This window comes from Ochotona curzoniae, unplaced genomic scaffold (genome assembly GCF_017591425.1).
Source record: "Ochotona curzoniae isolate NIBS_2020 unplaced genomic scaffold, NIBS_Ocur_1.0 contig_1274, whole genome shotgun sequence".
Lineage (NCBI taxonomy): Eukaryota > Metazoa > Chordata > Mammalia > Lagomorpha > Ochotonidae > Ochotona > Ochotona curzoniae.
Genome location: NW_024465023.1, coordinates 718441 through 738444, shown reverse-complemented (window position 1 = coordinate 738444; position 20004 = coordinate 718441). Strand labels below are relative to the sequence as shown.

Sequence of the window (20004 nt, the reverse complement as noted above, 5' to 3'; positions counted from 1 at the left end):
CCGAAAATCAAATTCCACCTCCATTTTTTTCTCTGAATACTGAGAGGCAATGGAATATGAGCCAAGTCATCATGCTGACTCTCTGCCACTCGAGGGGGAGGCCTGGATGGGTGGAGTTCTTGGTTCCTGGCTTCAGCATGGCCAGTAGCTGGCTGTTGTAAAATTTCCTATTTACCAAGTCACCCAATCTAGTTTTTCCACTGATGATTTTTAGGAGCAAGATGAGAGATGGGGCCTGAACTCAGAAAGAGGCAGCATGGAAGAGAGGGGACCCTGACGTTGAGCCCCTGGGGGTTACTGTTGGCATCTTTGGATGCCCACCGGGAAAAACAATCTCGGAGCCTCCACTGTAGTTGGACTTCCGACAGACAGAGACACACGGCACTTCAAGCGCCAGTCAGTGTGGCTGGGAGCATGACACCCGTGCCACTCATCCCATTTTTACCAGTGATTTCAACACTGCATTTGCAGTTCTCTGTGTCCGATGATCACAGCAACAGTTGCGAGGTGTTTTAAGTATTAGGGGAATGATTCCGCAAAGCGAGCGCATTGTAACTCTAATTACTGTGGTGTGGCTGCACGGAGCAATGAAGCTAGGAGCTCCTTGTCCCTACTTATACCGTATTGGTGTGAAACAAAAGAAGTCAGTTTCTCAACTGCACTAGGTCCACCTCAGGTGCTCAGGGCTGCCATGTTGCATAGCACAGGGAGGCGCAGAGCCTTCATCATCACAGAATGTTCCGCTGGGCACCACTGCTCTGTATCATTAACTGATTTTACACAACTGCCAGACCATGGGGCTGAAGGAGAGCAGCTCCTTTGTTTGCAGTGGCAGCTCTGCCCGGATGTTTACCTGCAAGGTGAGAGTCAGGTGCGGCCATTCTCAGAAGGACATCCTTTGTTCTGCAGAGACAGAAAGGAGTGAGGTTTGCTTCTCAGATTCAGATAGATTATCCATGAACCAGATATTTTAGTCCTGGAAAGGTGGAAAATTTCTGCCAAGGAAAATCTCTGGATTGGACTCAGTTTTTCCACAGAGCATTGGACCAGACACATTCAGGAGCAGTAGGGGAGGACTCTGCCTTTGTCAGCAGAGGAAACATTCTTTTGAGGTAGAGTTTGGGGAAAATAGCCAAATCTGTTTTCCAAACACATTTTTGTAAATAACTGACAGGAGATGGGGGCTGCTTCTATGGAAGTATTAACCCAAGTGATGGTGTTAATTATTAACCCTGTTAGATGGCGGCTCACTGGTCTTTGTGATATTCTAATCCGGGTCACAGAATGGCTAAGACAGCTTTAAGTGGAGGGTGGATTTTATTTTTCTCAGTTTGCCTTCTCTTTTCCACTCTGAAAGAATGTTGTGGCTGCTCTTTTTCCTGGTGACTGCTATTCATGCTGAACTCTGTCAACCAGGTACGGAACCCACAAACTCAGAGATCAGCAGTTTTTCAAATGATTGACACAATATTGACTTAAAGAAGTTTCTATTTTCTAAATCTGCAGACACGTTGTGGCTTGAAAGGGAGTTTATAGCTGTTTTATAAATTTGAAAGAAAAATTTGAATCCTATAAGATGGTTTGGGTCAAATTTTTTAGCAGCATTCGCAACAGTTATATTGGTAGCTCTGTGTTTTGTTAATCTGAACTGCGTTAAGTGTTGTGGCTTACCTGATTCTGTTTTGGCTAATTTTATTATTACATACTGCTCTCTCTCTCTCTCTCTCTCTCTGGTCTGGCAGATGCAGAAAATGCTTTCAAAGTGAGACTTAGTATCAGAACAGCTCTTGGCGATAAAGCGGTAAGTACAGAACGTACATGTTCATTTGAAGTTTCGTTTGCTAATGCCATTGTTTTTTCTCTAATAATAGCCCTATCTTTATAGTTATCTTAATCTTGAAATATTATTTCTACAAAGCTCAAATTTGATCTCCTTTTAAACTAGAGATCTTAGTAAAACAGAAATTGCTCATAAAATGGGCTAGCCTAAAACGTTTAATCTGTAGTATATGCTAGGATCCAATGTGCAGTTTTGCATGGCACAACCCAGTACAGAGGCGTGTGAGGGCCTGAGTCCGGAGCTGGGGTCTCAGCTTTATTTGCCTCTCATTGTTCTGACCATTTGGATTTTGTTAGTTTCAGTTTTCTGGTGATTGAAAAGCAGGGCTGATTTTACTTGCATAAAATCTTTCCTCAGATTTCATAGTTCTGATGTGTCATTTCTGTAACAATATGAGAAATGTGTTAATACGAGGAAAAAAGAAAGTCATGTGGATGTGGAACAGTAATGACTAGTGGTTTGATAGGCAGCATTATCCGAGTTTCATTTCAGTTTGCCAGGCTGATCTGCAGAATTTTCCCAGTAAGGTAATATTAAGAAACCCCAGGATAGAAATCAAGAAAGAATACTAGAATTTTGACATAGACCAGTCCACCAGTATATTAGGTTGCTATTCACTGTGTAAGTGAGGATTAATTTCGTAGCCAGGATTTGTTGAGAACTGAGTTTGCTTTCCAGCTGGGACCCTTGGGAGCATGTCTTACAGAGACCCTGGGGGGACGTAATGCAGGTGTCCCATTTCCCATTGAATGACGAAGGCATAGAGTGCCCGGAGGGGCTGGGGAGGGCAGGAATTGCTCAGGCATGAAATATTCTGCCAACCAAATGTGAGTGTACAAAATGATCAAGTATTACTGGAAGAAAAAGTGCTCAAGGACCTTGGGTTTCTTAGTGCCTAAGAAGAGGTGCTTCTGCAAGGCCTGCAGCCTGAGTAGAAGATGGAAGAAGGAAAGACTGAGAGAGCAGCCATGCAGAGCTCATCCTGGGGAAGGAAGACTGAGGGGTCTACAAGTGGGGTACTGAGGAGTTTACAAAAAAGGCAGGGCCAGGCCAGTGAGTTTCGCTTCAAGACAAAGGGAGTGATCAAGAACGTCCAGTGCTGCGGAGAGCTAAGCAATACGGAGATTGGCAGATATGCCGTGTGCAGGCCAGTGGTGTCTTTAGCAAGAGCTGCTTAGTGGAGTGACAGCTGGGAGGCGAAGAATAGAGGCAGTGAGTAATACATGGGTGGTGAACACATGGACACAGGAGTGTGGGAAACTCCTTGGAGACTTCTGTCCATGAAAGACAGGAGACAACAGTAGGTTGAAGGAAGGCAAGTTGAGTAAAGTGATTTTTGCTGTGTGCGTGTGTTTTACTGGGAAAGACTTACATGGTTAAAAGTCAGTGGGCAGAGTTTAGTCGGACTCGACCACAGAGCAGGGAAGGGGAAAGTGGCTTTATTTAGAGCCTAAGATGAACAGAGGGCAACAGTGAGGGTTTCTGGCGGAGCCGGAAGGACCAATCCCTGAAAGGGGCGGACTGTGGTCGGCGTGGGGACAGTGCCTAAGCTGCGTGTCTGTGCGTGAAGCTCTAGGTCTTGGTGTCAAGAGGCTGGGGGAGGTGAAACTGATGCCTGGAAAGGTGTCAGTGCTGTTGCGCTCTCACCCAAACTGGACAACTGCTGGCACAGTGTGCCGACTGAAACGATGCTCTATTTGTTTTATTTATCTGAGAGCGGAGACGGGAAAGGGGTTGAAAGGAGAGAGAACATGCCGATCCTGCGGCTCACACCCAGCTGCCAGGAACACTTGGAACTGAGCTGAAACGGGGAGGCAGGAAGTTGGTCTGGCTCTCTCACCCTGGGTGGTAGGAAGCCAGGAGCTGGAGCCCTTTGCTACCTGGCAAGTGGTTGCAGCAGGAGGCGCGAATCTGGAGTGGAGGCCACACTTGAACCCAGGCACGCCTGCAGTAGTTACCCGTCCCTCCAGCTTTTGTTCATAAGGGAAACTGAGGAAAGGACTGACAAGCAGGCTGAATTATCCTCAAGATCTGAAAAGCACCTGAAATTCGTGTTTCAGGGAGAGTTGGCTACCATCTTCATCTTCATGGCTGCACACAGGTTCTCTCATTCTGAGTCTGATCTCGGCATTCTGTTAACATTCCTGTCAGAATTGTGTTTGTGTGTTTGTAACCACCCAGCTTATGCCTTATACATTGTTCTTATTTCTTAGATTGAACTATAGCTACTATTATTCCAGGTAAGACTTAATTTTTCAGGTAAATGCACTGTTGGGAACAAGGTTCTATGCCACAGTTCATTATTTTCAGACTTTCATAATATATATACTCTAAAATAAAAGTTTGCCTTAGAATATTGAAGAAGCACTTCAAATATTGTATAAACTTGGCATTAGAGACCCTCTTAATGGTTCAATTGTCTAATCCTCTGTCTGCAAGTGCTGACATCCTGTATGGGCTCTGGTTTGGGTCTTCCACTTCCCATCCAGCTCCCTGCTTGTGGCCTGGGAAAGCAGTGGAGGACGGCCCAAAGCCTTGGGACTTGCACCCGTGTGGGAGACCCAGGAGAAGCTCCTGGCTTCAGAGCAGCTCAGCTCCAACCATTGCAGCCATTTGGGGAGTGAACCATTGGGTGGAAGATCTTTCTGTCTCTCCTTCTTTCTGTAAATCTCTTTCCAATAAATATGAAAAATCTTAAAACCCCACAAAACTTGCCATTAAAATACCATGTTCAATTTATATGTGAGGAAAAAAAGAGGTAGACTTTTCCTCAACCTTACTATAGTTATACAGGGAAGGACTGAAAGACAAGAATGAAGCAGAAACGATGACGGAAAGTTTACAGAATGCTCCGAAGGTATCTGGGGAAAAGGAAGTGCAGTCATGAGCTTTGTTCCTCTGAGATGGTAACTGAGAGGTACACAGTGTTTAGGAATCATCTCATTGTACTTACTACCCTGCCCCCAAACTCTTGATTAGAAGAAGAGAAAGGGAACAATTGAAATATGCTTTCCTGTTCTAGAGTGAAAACCAACTCCCAGTGGCGTCTGGATCAGAGGCCAGCTCTGCACCCTGTCCCTGTGCTGCGCTTGGTTTGGACTCTCTGGTCCCTGCCTGGCTCTGCCTTCCTTGCACCAGGTTCTACCCTTTCTGCACTGTCAGGATACATTCAGTGGGGTAGCTGGGCCTGCAGAGCCTGTGCGACCCTGTTGAGAAGAGGCTGTGGCAAGAGGAGGCGGAGGGCCTCTCACCCCGAGCGCGCTCCTGCCCCCAGTGAACCCTTGGATGTGCTTTCGTGCTGCCCTGGTATACGGAGGACATCTGTGCTTAGTTGGCTAGTTATCCTAGATCCAAGTAGTGCTCCTTATCCATATCTCACACCAGTGGTGCTTTGTGACAGGAGTTGTATATCAAACCTGATAATTGCAACCAATGTCTGAGCTGAACTGTGTTTGAAGTGTTGCTTTGCTGAATGTATTTAAACTAGAACCCTGAAAATAAACTTTGTCAGTTGCATAAGAAAGTTCTGACCCTTGCCCCATTTCTTCAGGTCGCATCTCCTTCCCAGGAACCCGCAAGATAAACTTGCACTGCACCAGGTCCCTTGATGTTCCTTGGACATACTGATCTCTGTGTGCCTCAGGGTCTTCCATTACTGCAGGAAGGGACAGGAGTAATATAGATGTGTTGTTTACTAGGGATGCTAGCCAAGTAGCACAGAGCAGGTGGCTTCAGCAACAGAAATCTGTTTCGTCTGTGTTCTCAAGGCTACAGGTCCAAGGTCTTAGTGTCGGCAGGCTTGGTTCATTCTGAGGGCGGGGAGGGCGTGACCTGCTCCAGGCTGCTTCCTTTGCCTTGGAGCTGCTTGTCTTCTTCCTGTAGCTGTCCAGTATCTTCCCTTTGTATGAGTGTGGACAAATTCTGTATTCTTTTTCTGTTTAAGAATATTTGATTTTTATTTATTTGAAAGGCAGTTTCCAGTTTTTAGTACCTGAGGAAGATGAGGAGGCAAATTAAACTGAGAGTGCATGTGAGCGCCCCCCAGTGGGCCATGTTTTATCCCTGCCGCTACCTTTTGCTATTTTTCTTTTCTTTCAGTATACCTGGGATACAAACGAAGAGTATCTCTTCCGAGCGATGGTGGCTTTCTCCATGAGAAAAGTTCCTAACAGAGAATCAACAGAGTAAGCAAACAATTACAAAGGTTACCTGATTACTTGCACTATCATTGAAATGATATACTATTTCAAATTGTGATCTTGAAAACTTCAACCTAATTTTTTGAAGGTACCCATATTATGAAAATTATTTATTTATTTGAGAGGGAAAGAGAGAAACAGGGATCGCATCCCAAAATGTCCACAGTGGCTGATGTTGTCTGCGCCCAAAGTCAAAAGCATATTGGAATCCAGATCATCCAGCTGGGTGGCAGGAATCCAAGCTGGAGCCAGGGGCTAGAATTGAACGTAGGCCCCTCTGTGTGGTATGTGTCCATTTTAAATGCTAAGCTTACCATTCACCCTAAAAACCCGTATTTTAATTGACTTGTTTAAAGAACATTTGTTATCTTGCTGAGCTTATAGGTTATATCATGTTGTAACACAGCTCTTTGTCCAGTAGACACTATGGAGATAAATGTCGCCCCAAACTGCTATTATACATGTTCAGCTTTCTTTTGAAAAAAAGATTTATTTTTGTTTATTTCAAAGACAGAGTTCCAGAGAAGAGGGAAAAGAGAGAGAGAGAGAAAGAGAGAGATAGAGAAGGAAAGATCTTCCAACTGCTGGTTCACTCCTCAAATGGCCACATTGACTGGGGCTGGGCCAGGCCAAAGCCAGCCAAGAGCCAGGAGCTTCCTCTGGGTCTCACATGTGGAGCCCAAGCACTTGGACCGTCTTCCACTGCTTTCCCAGATGGATTAACAGTTGGCAGGGAGCTAGGTTGGAAGTAAAGCAGCCGGGCCTTGAACTGGTGACGGTATGTGGTGCCAGTAGTGGCTTGCTGGTTGCACCACAACAACACTCCACATTTTTTTTTTATGATGATGTTTACATAGTTGATCATGGTGGGAAGGGTTGAGGATAAGGGGAAAGTGGGTCCAAATTTTCTTTTTCTTCTTCCTATATCTGGGAGTGGGGGGGTGGGGACATAAGGGGAGAAACCACGTCCAGCTGGGGAACAGCCACCCAATGTCATCCCAGCGTCTGTGTTGTTGAGCATGTTCTGAGGGTTCCACTCAAGTGATTTAGGTAGTTCTGAGATGCTGTTGATATCGCCGCTCCAAGGATGAGGCAATCCTTCCAAGGCCAATTGGCTGACACAGTCACCTCTGAGTATCCATTCGCCCAGAAATTTGCTGTTAAGCTTTGTTGGGATAGTTGATCAATTTATTCTGCCATCCTTCCTCTGCAAACCAATGGGTACTGCAGCCCAGCTCAGCTCTGCCCACCACACACTCAACCTTCACATACATTGGGGGGAGCTCTAGCCCAGTCAGAGCCACGCCCAGGGACCCTCACTGCACCTCTTCCCCAGCCCTTGTTCCTGTGCCTGCCAGCATGTGCAGTGGACTGGTCCGGTCTGTTCCACATCCCATTCAGATCTCCTATACATCATTGGGCAATGAAGCCTAGTTCAACCCAACTGACTCCATCCTCCAGTCCACTCATGCCAGTATGTGCCACCGCCTGTCCAGCCAGGCCTGCTCCCAGTCCTGGTTCTCATGCTCACCAGTGGGAGTTGCAGCCCATCATAGAGGTGCTAACAGCCTCCCCATTGGACCCATTCCTTGACCTGGATCTTGCATTCTTCAGGTGGTTCTGCAATCTAGCTCAACAAGACTTGCCCCCAATCCTATTACTTGCCATCTGGTGCTGTGGCAAAGCCCAATCAGCCTGCCCTTACTCTGGCTCATGCCTGCACCAGTGGAAACAATATGTTAGCCCAGTGTGGCTCTTCAGCTAACCCAGTTCACACGTAGGCCAACAGGTGCTGTTGCCCTGCCCAGATTGATTTGTTCCCAGTCCCAGCTCTCATGCTTAACAGCAAGAGCAGTGGTCCAGCAGGGGAGTCCCCACTGCTCTCCTACCAGGCTCCTTCTACCCCTCGGGTCTCCCTTGTGCTGATTCGGTGCTATAGCCCAGTCTGTCATGGCCTATCTCACCTCAGCATTTGGTGGGTGCTGTAGCCTGGCCTGGCCCAGTCTGCCCCTTGTTCCAGCTCACACTGGTGGGTGCTGCCACCCAACCTGACATAGTCAGCCTCCAGTCCCAGCCCTAATGTGAATGGTTGGTATTGTGGCCTGACCTGGCCTATCCTGCAACCTATCCTTGTTCTCAGATCTGCCCGAGGGTGTTATGAACTGGCCCAGCCTGGCCCTCCCTGAGACCTGAGCCACACATATGCCAGCGGGTACTGTAACCTGGCCTGGTCTGGGCTGCTCTTTGCCTTGACCACCCCACATATTAAACTTTCTATATTTCTATTGGATGTTCGATTTTTTTCTGTTTTGCACATATATGGTAGATACTAATATACTCTCAGATTTTTAGAATAAACTTACATATGTATTGGTTTTTTCTCACTGTTTGTATACACCACAGCACTTTATCTTTTTAGAAGCACTCACTACAACTTTTAATCATTTCTCCCTCTCTCTCTCTCTCTCTCTCTCTCTCTCTCAGAGAGCAATCTTGAGAAGTGAAATGACTTAATAGTGAGCTAGAAGGAAAACCTGGATCTGGATTTCTGCTCTTTTGGGCCGAGCTTGTCTTTGACATCAGGCATTGTTCAATGCTACTTCTTGGTTAACTGCAGTACCTGGCCCACACGGGCCAGCAGGCATTTGTAAATCTGACATTGCTTTTCACTGTCAACAAGTGTTGTGGTCAAACTGTGCCATGTCACCTGAGGGGCATTTCATTATTTTGCATATTACTACAGCATGTGTGATGTCTGCCTTGGTTTAGCTTTACTTGACACATTCTGATTGAACTGATTTCATTTCAGGATTTTTTTAAGTTAGGAAGAAACTTTGCCTACGTATTATAATGATATTCTCTAAGCTGGCCTTTTATTTTGGTCTCCTATTTGTTCTTTTTGCTTGTTTGCTTTAATTCCATATTGGCTGAGAGTCTAGTGGAGAGAACTACTATTAATTGGTCTCCCTGAAACCTACAATATCTAATGTATAGGCTGTGCACCGACAGAATAAAGCAAAAGAATGGGATTTGAGGAGGAAAATAAGCATATGGTATATATATTTAATCTGCATACTCATATTTATTTCAAAATAATTATCGAGGTGACTCAAAAATTTAAAGGAGGCATAAGATAAAACACAAATTTTGTTCTAAGTGAAGTCTATACTTTTAGATTTTATTAATAAATTTTTAAGTTATTTATGCAAGAAGCCCCACAGAGAGGGGCAGATTTCACTCCCTAAGTGTCCTCAGCTCTGGAACTGGGCCAGTTTGCAGCCAGGTCTTCCAGATCAGAGACCAGAACTCAACTACTTGAGCCATCATGGCCACTTCCTCAGGTCTGTTACCAGGAAGCTGAAGCGAAGAGTCCGAACCAAGAGTGGAACTTAGGTACTTCAGGCTGGGACACAGGCATCTTAACTGTTGGTCTAGAATTGTAGAAACAACACATTTACTTTTATTTTATACAACTACATGACAGAACTGTGCAATTCTTTTCAGTATTTATAATTCTTTCTCAGTTCCATGATGCTATTACAAAAAAATTGAAAAGGAATTAAATAAAGGGGAAAAGCCAGTAACACATCCAAAAGACTCGTGACAGTTTCCTGTAGCCCTTCTTGTAAGCAGGTTGTGTACATTGCTGTGTTCCTAGCAAGATTAGTTCTTCAAAGTACCTGCATTTCACCTGGTACATGACTATATTAAGTCAAATGTTTCCATTCTCAGGAAAAAAATTAAATGTGTCACCTTTCAGGCTTAAGTTTGAAAAACTCATCTTTGAGATACTTTCCTTTAGAACCGGAGGCACTGTAAGAATGTGTGTATATCTGATCTAGTCCATTCAAAAGGCTTTTTTGCACATAATTGGGCGAACAGGATATATAGATGTGTTATTGTGAGTGCTAGTTGTAAAAACCAGAAAGCATGAAGCTTGACCAGGGATCAGCAGGATGGGTGAAGCAGTCTGAGTTTGACAGTGCTGCCCTCAGCGGGGTGAGTGCCAGGCGGGAAGTGAGTAAGATACCCCAGGGCTGAGCTGGGCTCCACGTGTTCCTGTGTGAGCAGGCTTCTATGGCAAATGCAAGGTGGCACGGGTCCAGTTGTAAATTTTCTGACTGAAGAGAGGGCATGTGGGCATGTGCCACAACAGTGCCACTGAGTTTGAGAGGGAAACACAAAGGGCCCTGGTGACAGACTGAACCTGGGCCTTTTCTTCTCTGTCTCGGCTCCCTTTCCCACACCTGGGTGAGTGAGGAGGGGGTACGGGATGGGCACTGCCTGCAGGAGGAGGCAGAGCAGATGCGAAAGGGCCCTGCTTTTCAGAACTGGGGCTGATGGCACAGCCCCCTTCCTTTGCTATGATATGGCAGGGCATAGGTCTCAGACATTGAAAGTGTTCTGTCCAGGTGGCAAGATTGATATGATGAGTAAAATCAATTGCTTAGGATAACTAAATGGCATCTGGTATCAGAGCTACACCAAAACCCAGCTTTTGTAGCCGTTATGGATGTCGCACTAAATGTGACAGCAAGATGACAGCCCTTCCAAGAAGCCATCACTTTGTAATCTCATTATCAAGTCGTTTCCTTGCTGTTGGGTTTTTCTTAGAAGCAGAATGAAAGAAGGATTGAAAAAAGAAGCTGCGAGAAGGCTTTTGTTTCACTAGGTCGTGTTACTTGAGTTTTTCTTAAGACTTGGATTGAAGTTGGTAACCTGATATTTTCTAGTATTTAGAAGATTTACGTCAAGTGGAGTAAGACAGTTTCACAGGAATTAAAATGTTGATAGCAGTTTCTAAGGGACAGCTTTAGCTGAAGTTCCAAGTTTAGTCTATTTTCTAGGAAAACTGGGATATTTATGTAACTACTTTATGCAAATGTTTCTTTTAAATAATTCCTCATTTTCCCCCCAAAGAAGTAGAAATTGAACTCAGTCATGAATTTCTCCCTCTGCCCAGTTATTAAAGGATAAGTCTTGTGACCCTGAAAGGAACAGCATGCTCTTGTACCACGCTAAGGTAAGGTGATTAGCAGTCTTGTGCTTGCAGACACGGCAGCCCAGTTCCCATTTAGTCTTACTAATTTGTAGAAACAAGTGCCTGATTCTTACTACTCTTTGGAGACAGTTGGCCCTGACTGGCTCTGCTGATGACAAATGGCAGTGGAACCAATTTTTAGAGAATCACCACTCGAGGAAAGGGGGAGAACATTTTTATGTCTTTTTTAGTGATTTGCTTAAAGGAGTCACTTATGTATGTGTTAGTATATTTTCTTGACAAAAATAGTATGATTGTGACATCAAATAATTCCATCAGACCTGGTATGAAAGCATAAAACATGTCTAATTTATATTTATCTGTGCTAATATCATTTCAGGGTACTCATTCCATTAAAGTATGCTGGGGCTAACATTGTGGCACAGTGGGTTAAGCTATCACCTGCAGTGCCAGCATCCCCTATTGGTGCCATTTTGAGTCTCAGTTATTCCATTTGTGATCCAACTCCCTGCTAATGTGCCTGGGAAAGCAGATCCAACTGCTTCGGCCCCTTCCCCCACTTGGGAGACCCAGGGGAAGCTCCTTTCTCCTGGAGTCAGCCTGGCCTAGCCCTGGTTATTACTGTCATTTGGGTTGTGAACCAGCAGATGGAAGACTGACTTCTCTCCCTTCCTTCTTCTCTTCCTCCCCATCCCGCTCTCTCCATTTGTAACTCTGCCTTTCAAATAAATAAATCTTAAAAGGGACATAGACATAGCTCTCAGCAAGGATTTCTTGGCTGCTAGCTCTCCACTCTGCAGATGCCGGAGGACATGCAGTGTGGCCACCTCTGAGAGAAGGCCCATGCAGAAGTCAGCTAGTTGGACATAATCTGTCATTGGAAGGGGTATATACCTTCTGGTTCACTAGTAAGTTACCCACTGAACTGTGTAGTCCTTCTTCGTGTTATTTCCTCCTTGGCACCTTTTCTCTTCATGTTCACACTTCCTCTTGGCTGTCTCCATCAACAATATATTCAATATTCTTTATCAAGAGAACTCTGTGTGTTAGTACGTTGTCTCAATCTTTGTTGCTGGGTTAACAGTTTGAGGGAAATAATCCCCTTCCTTCCCTCTGTACCTTTCCTGTTTCTGCAGGCCTGGCCTAAATAACTCAGTCTGTCCTCACTGGACAGTGTTACAAACGGTGAGGGGTCCACTTGGTTTACTCCACCCATTTCCCAGCCGTGTGCTGAATCCCCACACAGAGCATTCTCAGGAGTACAGGGCCTCATAGCACAGAAGACCAGCACCTTGCCCTCAGGCTCAGGGCCCTGAGAAAGCTGCTACAGTGCAGGTGGGCAAAGTATGCCAGGAGTCTCCCTGGGACCCTGCGGCTGCTGGCATGGCAAGGGCTGTTCTTTGCTTAGAGATCATGAAGTTTGAAGCAGAACTGGGATCAGAGATCCTCTTGATAAAGACTTTAGGCAAGACACATGAAATCTAGAAATCCTTTGCCCTTCGCATGTTCTGGGTCTATTCTCAGACTGGGCATGGAACTGTGTGCTCATGCTGGCATCATGAACACTGCTGGAGTCCTTGTTGGTTTGCAATGTGCTGGTGGCCTCCAAGACATTGGTGTTAGTCCTCAGTGGTCTGAGGATAACTAAATGGCACCTGGTACTATGGGAGGGTTCATGGAATCTAAATGCACTTGCAGTAGGAACTCTTCTAACCATCCCATCACTAACAATATTATCTATCAAGCTTGGCTCTTGGCAAATATTGATGAGTCAATGAAATGTGCTTATCATCCTGGCACTGAAACGAAAAGATTGCCTATTGACATGCAATGGACTCAACAAAACAGTGCTCTCACTCACCCGTTTTTCTTCTTCTTCTGCCTTAGTTCGGTGGGAGGATACTGCCTTGACAGTTAGAGCACACAGTGGCCCTCATATCTTCCTATTGCCTGAGTTTTGCTCTTGCTGAGCTTCAGTCTTATACTGCTGGGGGGAACTAGGTCACCAGCTAGTCTTCCCAAGCATCGCCCAGACAAGTAGGCAGCCGCAGCCCATGAATGCATATGTCATCTTCATATGCATCCCTTGCTTGAGCTCTGTCTTCAGGGCAAAGGTTGGCTTTCTCTTGGCCTCTTTCACACACCCTCACCATTTCTAGTTCAAAGATCTGGATGTCTCTACAATTAGATTTCTAGCATTGACATTCATTAGCACTAGGAAATGGTGCCTCTCATGGCACTAGTATACTGGGAGAAGTCTTTATAAATATTTGGTACACTTTGAATATATAACAACTATTTTTTTAAAATTTGAGATTATTATTAAAACCATTCTTATGCTGATGAGTAGCAACATCTTGCCTATGAATACAGGTCTTTTACATTTTGAAACTTGTATTAGTTAAGCTAGTAAGAACTCATTGTTACAATAGTCTCTATTTTATATTATAATTTTGTATACCTAACTAATATTTAAAATAATTCCTTTGCTGTATGTAGCATCCTTGCAGTGCTTTTGTCTATCTAAACTTCCTTCAAATGAAACACACACACACATTTTCTATTGATATCTTTTTTTTTTTGTTCTAGAGTGTGCTTGTCCTTCGTGTGATCCCACTCTGCTTCAGTTTTTCTGTTGTCCTTTGGTTTCTGTTTGTTTTTACTTGGACTCTTTTGAAGAGATTTACGAATGTTTCTTAGTTGAGTATGATATTGGCCACACCTGAGGAGCATATGGGACTGGGACATGCGTGGGAGTTCCGTCTATGAATGGAAAGTTCTGTGACATTTGGAGAGTGAGGATGAGAGGCAACAGATGTTGTGCAAGGCTTAGGACATCCCCGCTGTGACATCCCACCAAAATGCCAACAACACCCCTCATTGACACACTGTGAGCCGAAGCCATTCCTAGTAGCTCACACATGGCAGAAGGTTGGCTTGAGTCGTTTGGCACATAATAAAGTTTAAAATAATAGTTTGTTCTTCAGAGATATAATCCTGTTTTTTTTCTAGCAATAAAGGCCTCCATTGAAAATGTGGAGTTCACTATTTTCAGCAATCATTTTAATCTTCTGGGTATGTTTCTTTCTTTTGTAAAAAAAAAAAAAAAAAAAAAAAGACTTATTTATTTGAAAGGCCGAGTCAAAGAGGAGGGAAGGATAGAGGGAGAGAGAGAAAGTGAGAGAGAGAATGAGATATCTTCCATCTGCTGGTTCTTTCCCCAGATGGTTCCAGCCCAGGCTGGGCTGAGCCAAAGAAGTCAGGAACTTCATCTCACATGGGTGACAGGGGCCATCTTTGCTGCACTTGGGCCATCTTTTGCTGCTTCTCTGAGGCTAGTAGCAGGGAACTTGTTCAGAAGTGGAGCGGCTGGGAAATGAACCAGTACCCATATCGTGTGCCTGCCACAAGGTCAGCTCCTAGTTAATGTTTAAATTTTGGATAATTTGAAGTTTTACAAATAGTATTTAATTTTACCAGCACCACGCTCTAATCAACTGAGCTAACCAGCCACGCTTCAAATAGTACTTTATTTTAAAAAAATCTTGCATTCCCAATTGTTAGTAAAAATATATGTCAGAAATTACTCAGGATACAGCGTGATGGCTGAATTCTCACCTTGCAAGTACCAAATTCCATATGGACGCTGGTTCATATCCCAGCTGCTCTACTTCCCTTCCAGCTCCCTGCCTGTGGCCTGGGAAAGCAGTCAAGAATGGCCCAAAGTCTTGGGACCCTGCACCCGTGTGGGAGACCCAGAAGAGGCTCCTGGCTGCTGGCTTTGGATCAGCTCAGCTCTGGCCATAGTGGCCAGTTGGGGTGTAGACCAGCAGATGGAAGGTCTTCCTCTCTGTTCATCTCTCCTTCCTCTTTGTATATGTGTCCTTCCTATCTGCACATCTGCCTTTCCAATAAAAATAGCTAAATATTTTAAAAAGGCATTCTACAAGATTGGTAGAGACAGATTTTGCCAATCATGTGCTATATCATTTTATTCACCTTTATCTTTGAAATGTGTTGTGAAATGGCACTTTTGGGAGATGGTACCTGACTGTGAGTGCCAGTAGAGGTCACTGTCCCCCACTGTCAGTTTTGGTTCCCTATTCCAGGGATTATTTGATACTGCCTGGACTCATTGGTCACTGTTACAACTGGAAGCCGCTACTGGCACATAGTGGGTAGAACAGGAATGCTACTAAAATGATACAGTGCACAGGATAGTTCCCCACAGGATAGATTGATCTGGTTTTAAATATCAACAGTGCCAACTGGAAAAAGCAGGTAGAAAGTCAGTAATAGAAAGAACATGCTATGGATATAAATATAGATGTAGATATAGATTTTTTTAAATCAAAAACAAGACCAAACATGTGCCCATAAAAACTGGCACCTGGGAGTAGCCCAGCTTCTTGATAAGTCTGTGCATAGGGACCAGGGACAAGTAGTTGGGTAGATATGGAAAAGCATGGATCCTGATATGGAAAGTCTCTTTAAGCTGGACTCAGGGCAAGGAAGTGGATCTGGAGGTAGCAGATCTGTCAGCCTGGTGAGTCAGTGATTCATGGGACAGAGCAGGGGCCACTGGGCTGGGCCTGTGCATCTCAGCAGGTAGTTGCAGGGCCCTGACTCTTTAAGAGCTCAAAGGGACACCAGCAGAGTTGGCGTGCTCAGGAGTAGATGGAATCCTTAGTGTGGGCTCATGTGTGCTAGCAGCTGCTCTGAGCTCTGCAGTTTAGGTTCTATGACTGTGCCCTGGGCTGGCTTGGGTCATACAAGAGCCAGGGCAGCCTTTGGGAAAGTTGAAGGAAACTGGACAGCAGGCCATGGCCCTTCTCCTCCTGGCATATTCATTTGCTGGGAGATGACGCCCCTGTTCGTTGCTAGTGTAGGCAGAAGGCCTCGGTACTGGGCTCCTTATTTCTTTAGGTGTTCAATGTCTCAAACCAGGGCAGCCATGGAGCTCTCAGTGCTGCCTCCTTGGTGCAAGGATCTGGGTCATCCTGCATGAGCATATATTTATAGAGCTTCCTGGAATGGTCTGAAGGAGAGATCTGCAGGGTCACCAGACTACAGACCCCACGGGGTTCCGGCCTTGCACAGCTAGAATTTCATGCAACTTGGGTGTTTGTAGGCATGCTTCAGCCCTATGAGGGCCTCCAGGGGACTGACAGCCTGCTGGTTAGGCATACCCAAGCCTTGGGCCTTGGCCTTCCAAGTCTGGGCATAGTATAAAGCCGGTGGTATGTTGCAGGGGGAGGAGGGTCAATGGGAAGTGATTGGGTCAACCCAGTGCTTCTGCTTCATGTGGAAAACTTTTTAAGTGTTATGAGCTTGGTGGGAGTGAGTAGACCTGGGCAGCAAGGATGGCAGCATGGCCCTGGGTGTGCCCAGGTACCTGATCATGCATCTGTTCAGTTAGAGGTCCAGGAAGTCTGCAGTGGGTCACCTTGGAATGGCAGATTCAATTTTTCAGCAGCAAAGTTCACAAACCCGTAAGTTTGGGGGCATTATGCTTGCAGGACCTGCTGTCCAATGGTACCCCACAAGCCCTGTACCCATGCTTTGTGAACATGGAGGTATCACCCTGCACAACAGCAGCTGTGGAGATGGGAGTACCCCGTGGTATTAGGAGGACCCGGGAAGCTCCAGCCTCTGTCTTTCCATTGCTGGTCCCACTGCATGACTGTCTACAGGGGGTGCTGTTGCTCATATCTGTAGAAATACTTAAGCACTTTTTCCCCCCATTTCTAAAAAATTATTATCATTTTATGATACAGTTCCATAGGCCCTGGGGTTTCCCTTATTCCCTCTCCAAATTCCCCTTTCTCCTCCCCACCGATTTCCCCTGTATTATTACCATAGCATATTTCTTCATAAACAGTCATATGTCCATCATTGCAGAAATGGTCAATGGCAGACTCCAGAGTCCAGTATCCTATTTTTAATAGTTTCATTTGGCGTTCCTCTATGATCTGGAAGTAGAGATACATATTGCATTGTATTCTCGCATCTGGATATGATAGTCTCTATTACACAGTTACTATACATCCTCTTAAATGAAAAGCAAAATCAACAACAGGAAGCAAAAGCAAAAACAAAATCAACAACAGGAAGAAAAATAGAAATTTGCAATGCCATAAAGTTAAATAACATGCTACTGAATGATTAATCTGTCTTTGAAGAAATGGAAAAGAAAATCAAGAACTTTGTTGAAGAAAATTATGCGACTGTATAACCTGTGAGTCAGTGAAGAATTTAATGAGAAAAAATGTTTTGAAAAAAAATGAAAATAAAAACAAAAACATCAAAATCCATGAGATATAATTTCTGCTGATCTTTGTTAGTGAGATATGTAGGCAACAGATAGATGGGTTTTGTTTTTTTTTTAATACAGTTACTGAACTATGACGTTTGATTGATGGATTTAAGCCATTTGCATTCAGGGTTGATATGAATAGGTGATAATTTGGCTCTGTCATTTTAGCAATGGATTGTTCATTGTTTAGTCTTCTGTTATTATTTTACTGAGATGTTTTTCCCATTTACCTTTGGTTTTGCTGGGTGTTATTACTTTTCTCTATGAAGAGAACATCTTGAAGTATCATTTGTAGGGCAGGTCTGGAAGAGACATATTCTTTGAGCTTTTCTTTATTGTGGAAGAATTTTATTTCATTTTCAAAGACAAAGGAAAGCTTTGCTGGGTACATTGTTCTAAACCGACAATTTTTTCCTTCTAGAATCTGAAATATGTCGCTCCATTCTCTTCTGGCTTGTAGTTTCCTGTGAGAGAGCTCCTGTGAGTTTAATTGGCATTCCTTTATATATCAACTGATTTTTTTCATGTGCACATTTCAGGATCTTTTCCTTATGTTCAATTGAAGAGAGCTTGATGATCATGTGTCTTGGTGAAGATCGCTTTTTATCAGGCCTGTTGGGAGTACTGTGCCCCTCCTGGATGTTGTTTCTCAATTTTCTCCTGATTAGGGAAATTTTCCTTTATTATTTCATTAAATAGATTTTAAACTCAGCCAGCTTCTCTTTCTGCACCTTCTGGAGCTCCCTTGACGCTTACATTTGGCCTTTTAATAGTGTCTCTTTTTGGATTGATCCAGTTCTGCTTTTTGATTGTTTCCGTACTGTAACAAGAAATATCTTCCAATTCTGAGATTCTTTCTTCTGCTTCATTCATTCTATTATGGAGACTTTCCACTGAAGTTTTTTTTTTAAAGATTTTTTTTTAATTGGAAAGGCAGATATACAGAAAGGAGAGACAGAGAGGAAGATCTTCCGTCCGATGATTCACTCCCCAAGTGAACGCAACGGCTGATGCTATGCCAATCCGAAGCCAGGAGCCTTTTCCAGGTCTCCCACTCGGGTGCAGGGTCCCAAAGCCTTGGGCAGTCCTCCACTGCTTTCCCGGGCCACAGGCAGGGAGCTGGAAGGGAAGTGGGGCTGCCAGGATAGAACCAGCGCCCATATGGGATCCCGGGCATGCAAGGCGAGGACCTTAACCACTTGCGCCACCTCGCCGGGCCCTCCACTGAAGTTTTAATTTGCTTTGTTGTGTCCTTCATTCCCAATAATTCGGCTTGATTTTGTTTCAGTGTTGCTATTTCCTGTGTGACATAGGCCTTAAATTCCTTGAACTCCTGTATGTTCTTCTCGTTGTTGAGAAGAAGCTTTATAATAGGTGTTTTGAATTCTGAATCTCTTATTTTCTTGATGTCTTCCTCAGCTAACTCTGAGGTTGGCAAAAGGGTTTTGCTCCTTTGCAGGGGAGTGTTCGGTAATATTCATTGTACCTCTGTCTCTTCTTTTGCTCTTGATCACTGTACTTCTGGTTAGCAGACTCTCCCAAGAGCAAGTTTCTAAACTGTCACACACAGGTGTACAGTTCAACTTTACTGATTCCATTTAGTACCCGGTTCTTTATTTGCTGTCACTTGTGCCACTCCCTCCAGCAAGTTTCAGGTCTGGGCTCGTGTGTTAGGCTTCCACCACAGATTTCAATAGCCCCAACTCCTGACTCACCATTATCTACCTGCTGTGATCCCATGCTGTGGCTACACTGTTGGCTGTACAGTTTTTCTCCTACTTCCAGTTCAAACAGTTCCCAGGATTAGGGAGACAGCAGGTGTTCTAAATAACTAGGTTGTTGTTGGTGTTGATCTTGCCAGAACCTGCTGGTCATGATGTCTGAGGGCCACCTGGACCTGTTTTGACCCATAGGACACCAAAGTTGGTATTATTTTCCCTGAGGGACCAGTGCAGTGCACTGAGCAGGAAATGAGTTTGCTCCCAGCTCAGTGCATGTGCAGCTCACTTTTGTCCCTCTAGCCTCAAAGTCTTTGCCATGCTGTACAAAATGGCACCTCATGTGCCACTGGTGGAGTTCTGGACCTGCTGGCCGCTAGGTCTGGGGAACACCCAGATCTATTTTGGGTGGGCCTTGTAGGATGCCACATTGCTGCAATGTACTGAGGTAGAGAGGAGTTCACTCCCAACTTAGTGCATGCATATTTTGTCCCACTGCCTTTGCCTTCCTACACAAAATGGCACTCAGTGCATCTCTGATGGTGATCTGTGCTGTGAGATCCACCCTGTTCCTACACTGCCTGTTTTGGATCTGGTGCTACTCTCTCTGCTCCTGGCCAAATCAAACAAATCAGCATGAGTGGCAGTTCTTTGCCTGGGTTCACCTGCTAAGCTCCTGGTGAACTCCCATTCCCACCTGGTAGAGCTCCAACCACTGGTGGAGCTCAGATCACTGCTTGTTGACTGCCACTGGGGTATGTGGTCACTGCAGTATCACACCATTGTCCGAGGTGATACAAAGTGAGATCCTTCACAATTTGCACTGATCAGTTTATTTATTATTTTTTTTTGGAGGATTCCTGATTAAGAATGATTCCCAAGCACATGACTTTGAAACAATGAAAAGTTCCTGTGTAATTTTCTCCTTA

At 44.7% G+C, this 20004-nt stretch overlaps 1 protein-coding gene across 1 annotated transcript in view; it reads left to right on the top strand.

Annotated features, from left to right (window-relative positions):
* Positions 1-1104: 1104 nt before the first annotated feature.
* The window catches only part of CLTRN (collectrin, amino acid transport regulator), a 35384-nt gene continuing 16484 nt past the window's right edge, over positions 1105-20004 (top strand). Inside the window, exons 1-3 of the mRNA XM_041001218.1 lie at positions 1105-1416; positions 1743-1801; positions 5939-6024. Coding sequence (XP_040857152.1) covers positions 1359-1416; positions 1743-1801; positions 5939-6024 — 203 coding nt within the window. The 5' untranslated portion in view covers positions 1105-1358. The remainder of the gene's footprint in view (positions 1417-1742; positions 1802-5938; positions 6025-20004) is intronic.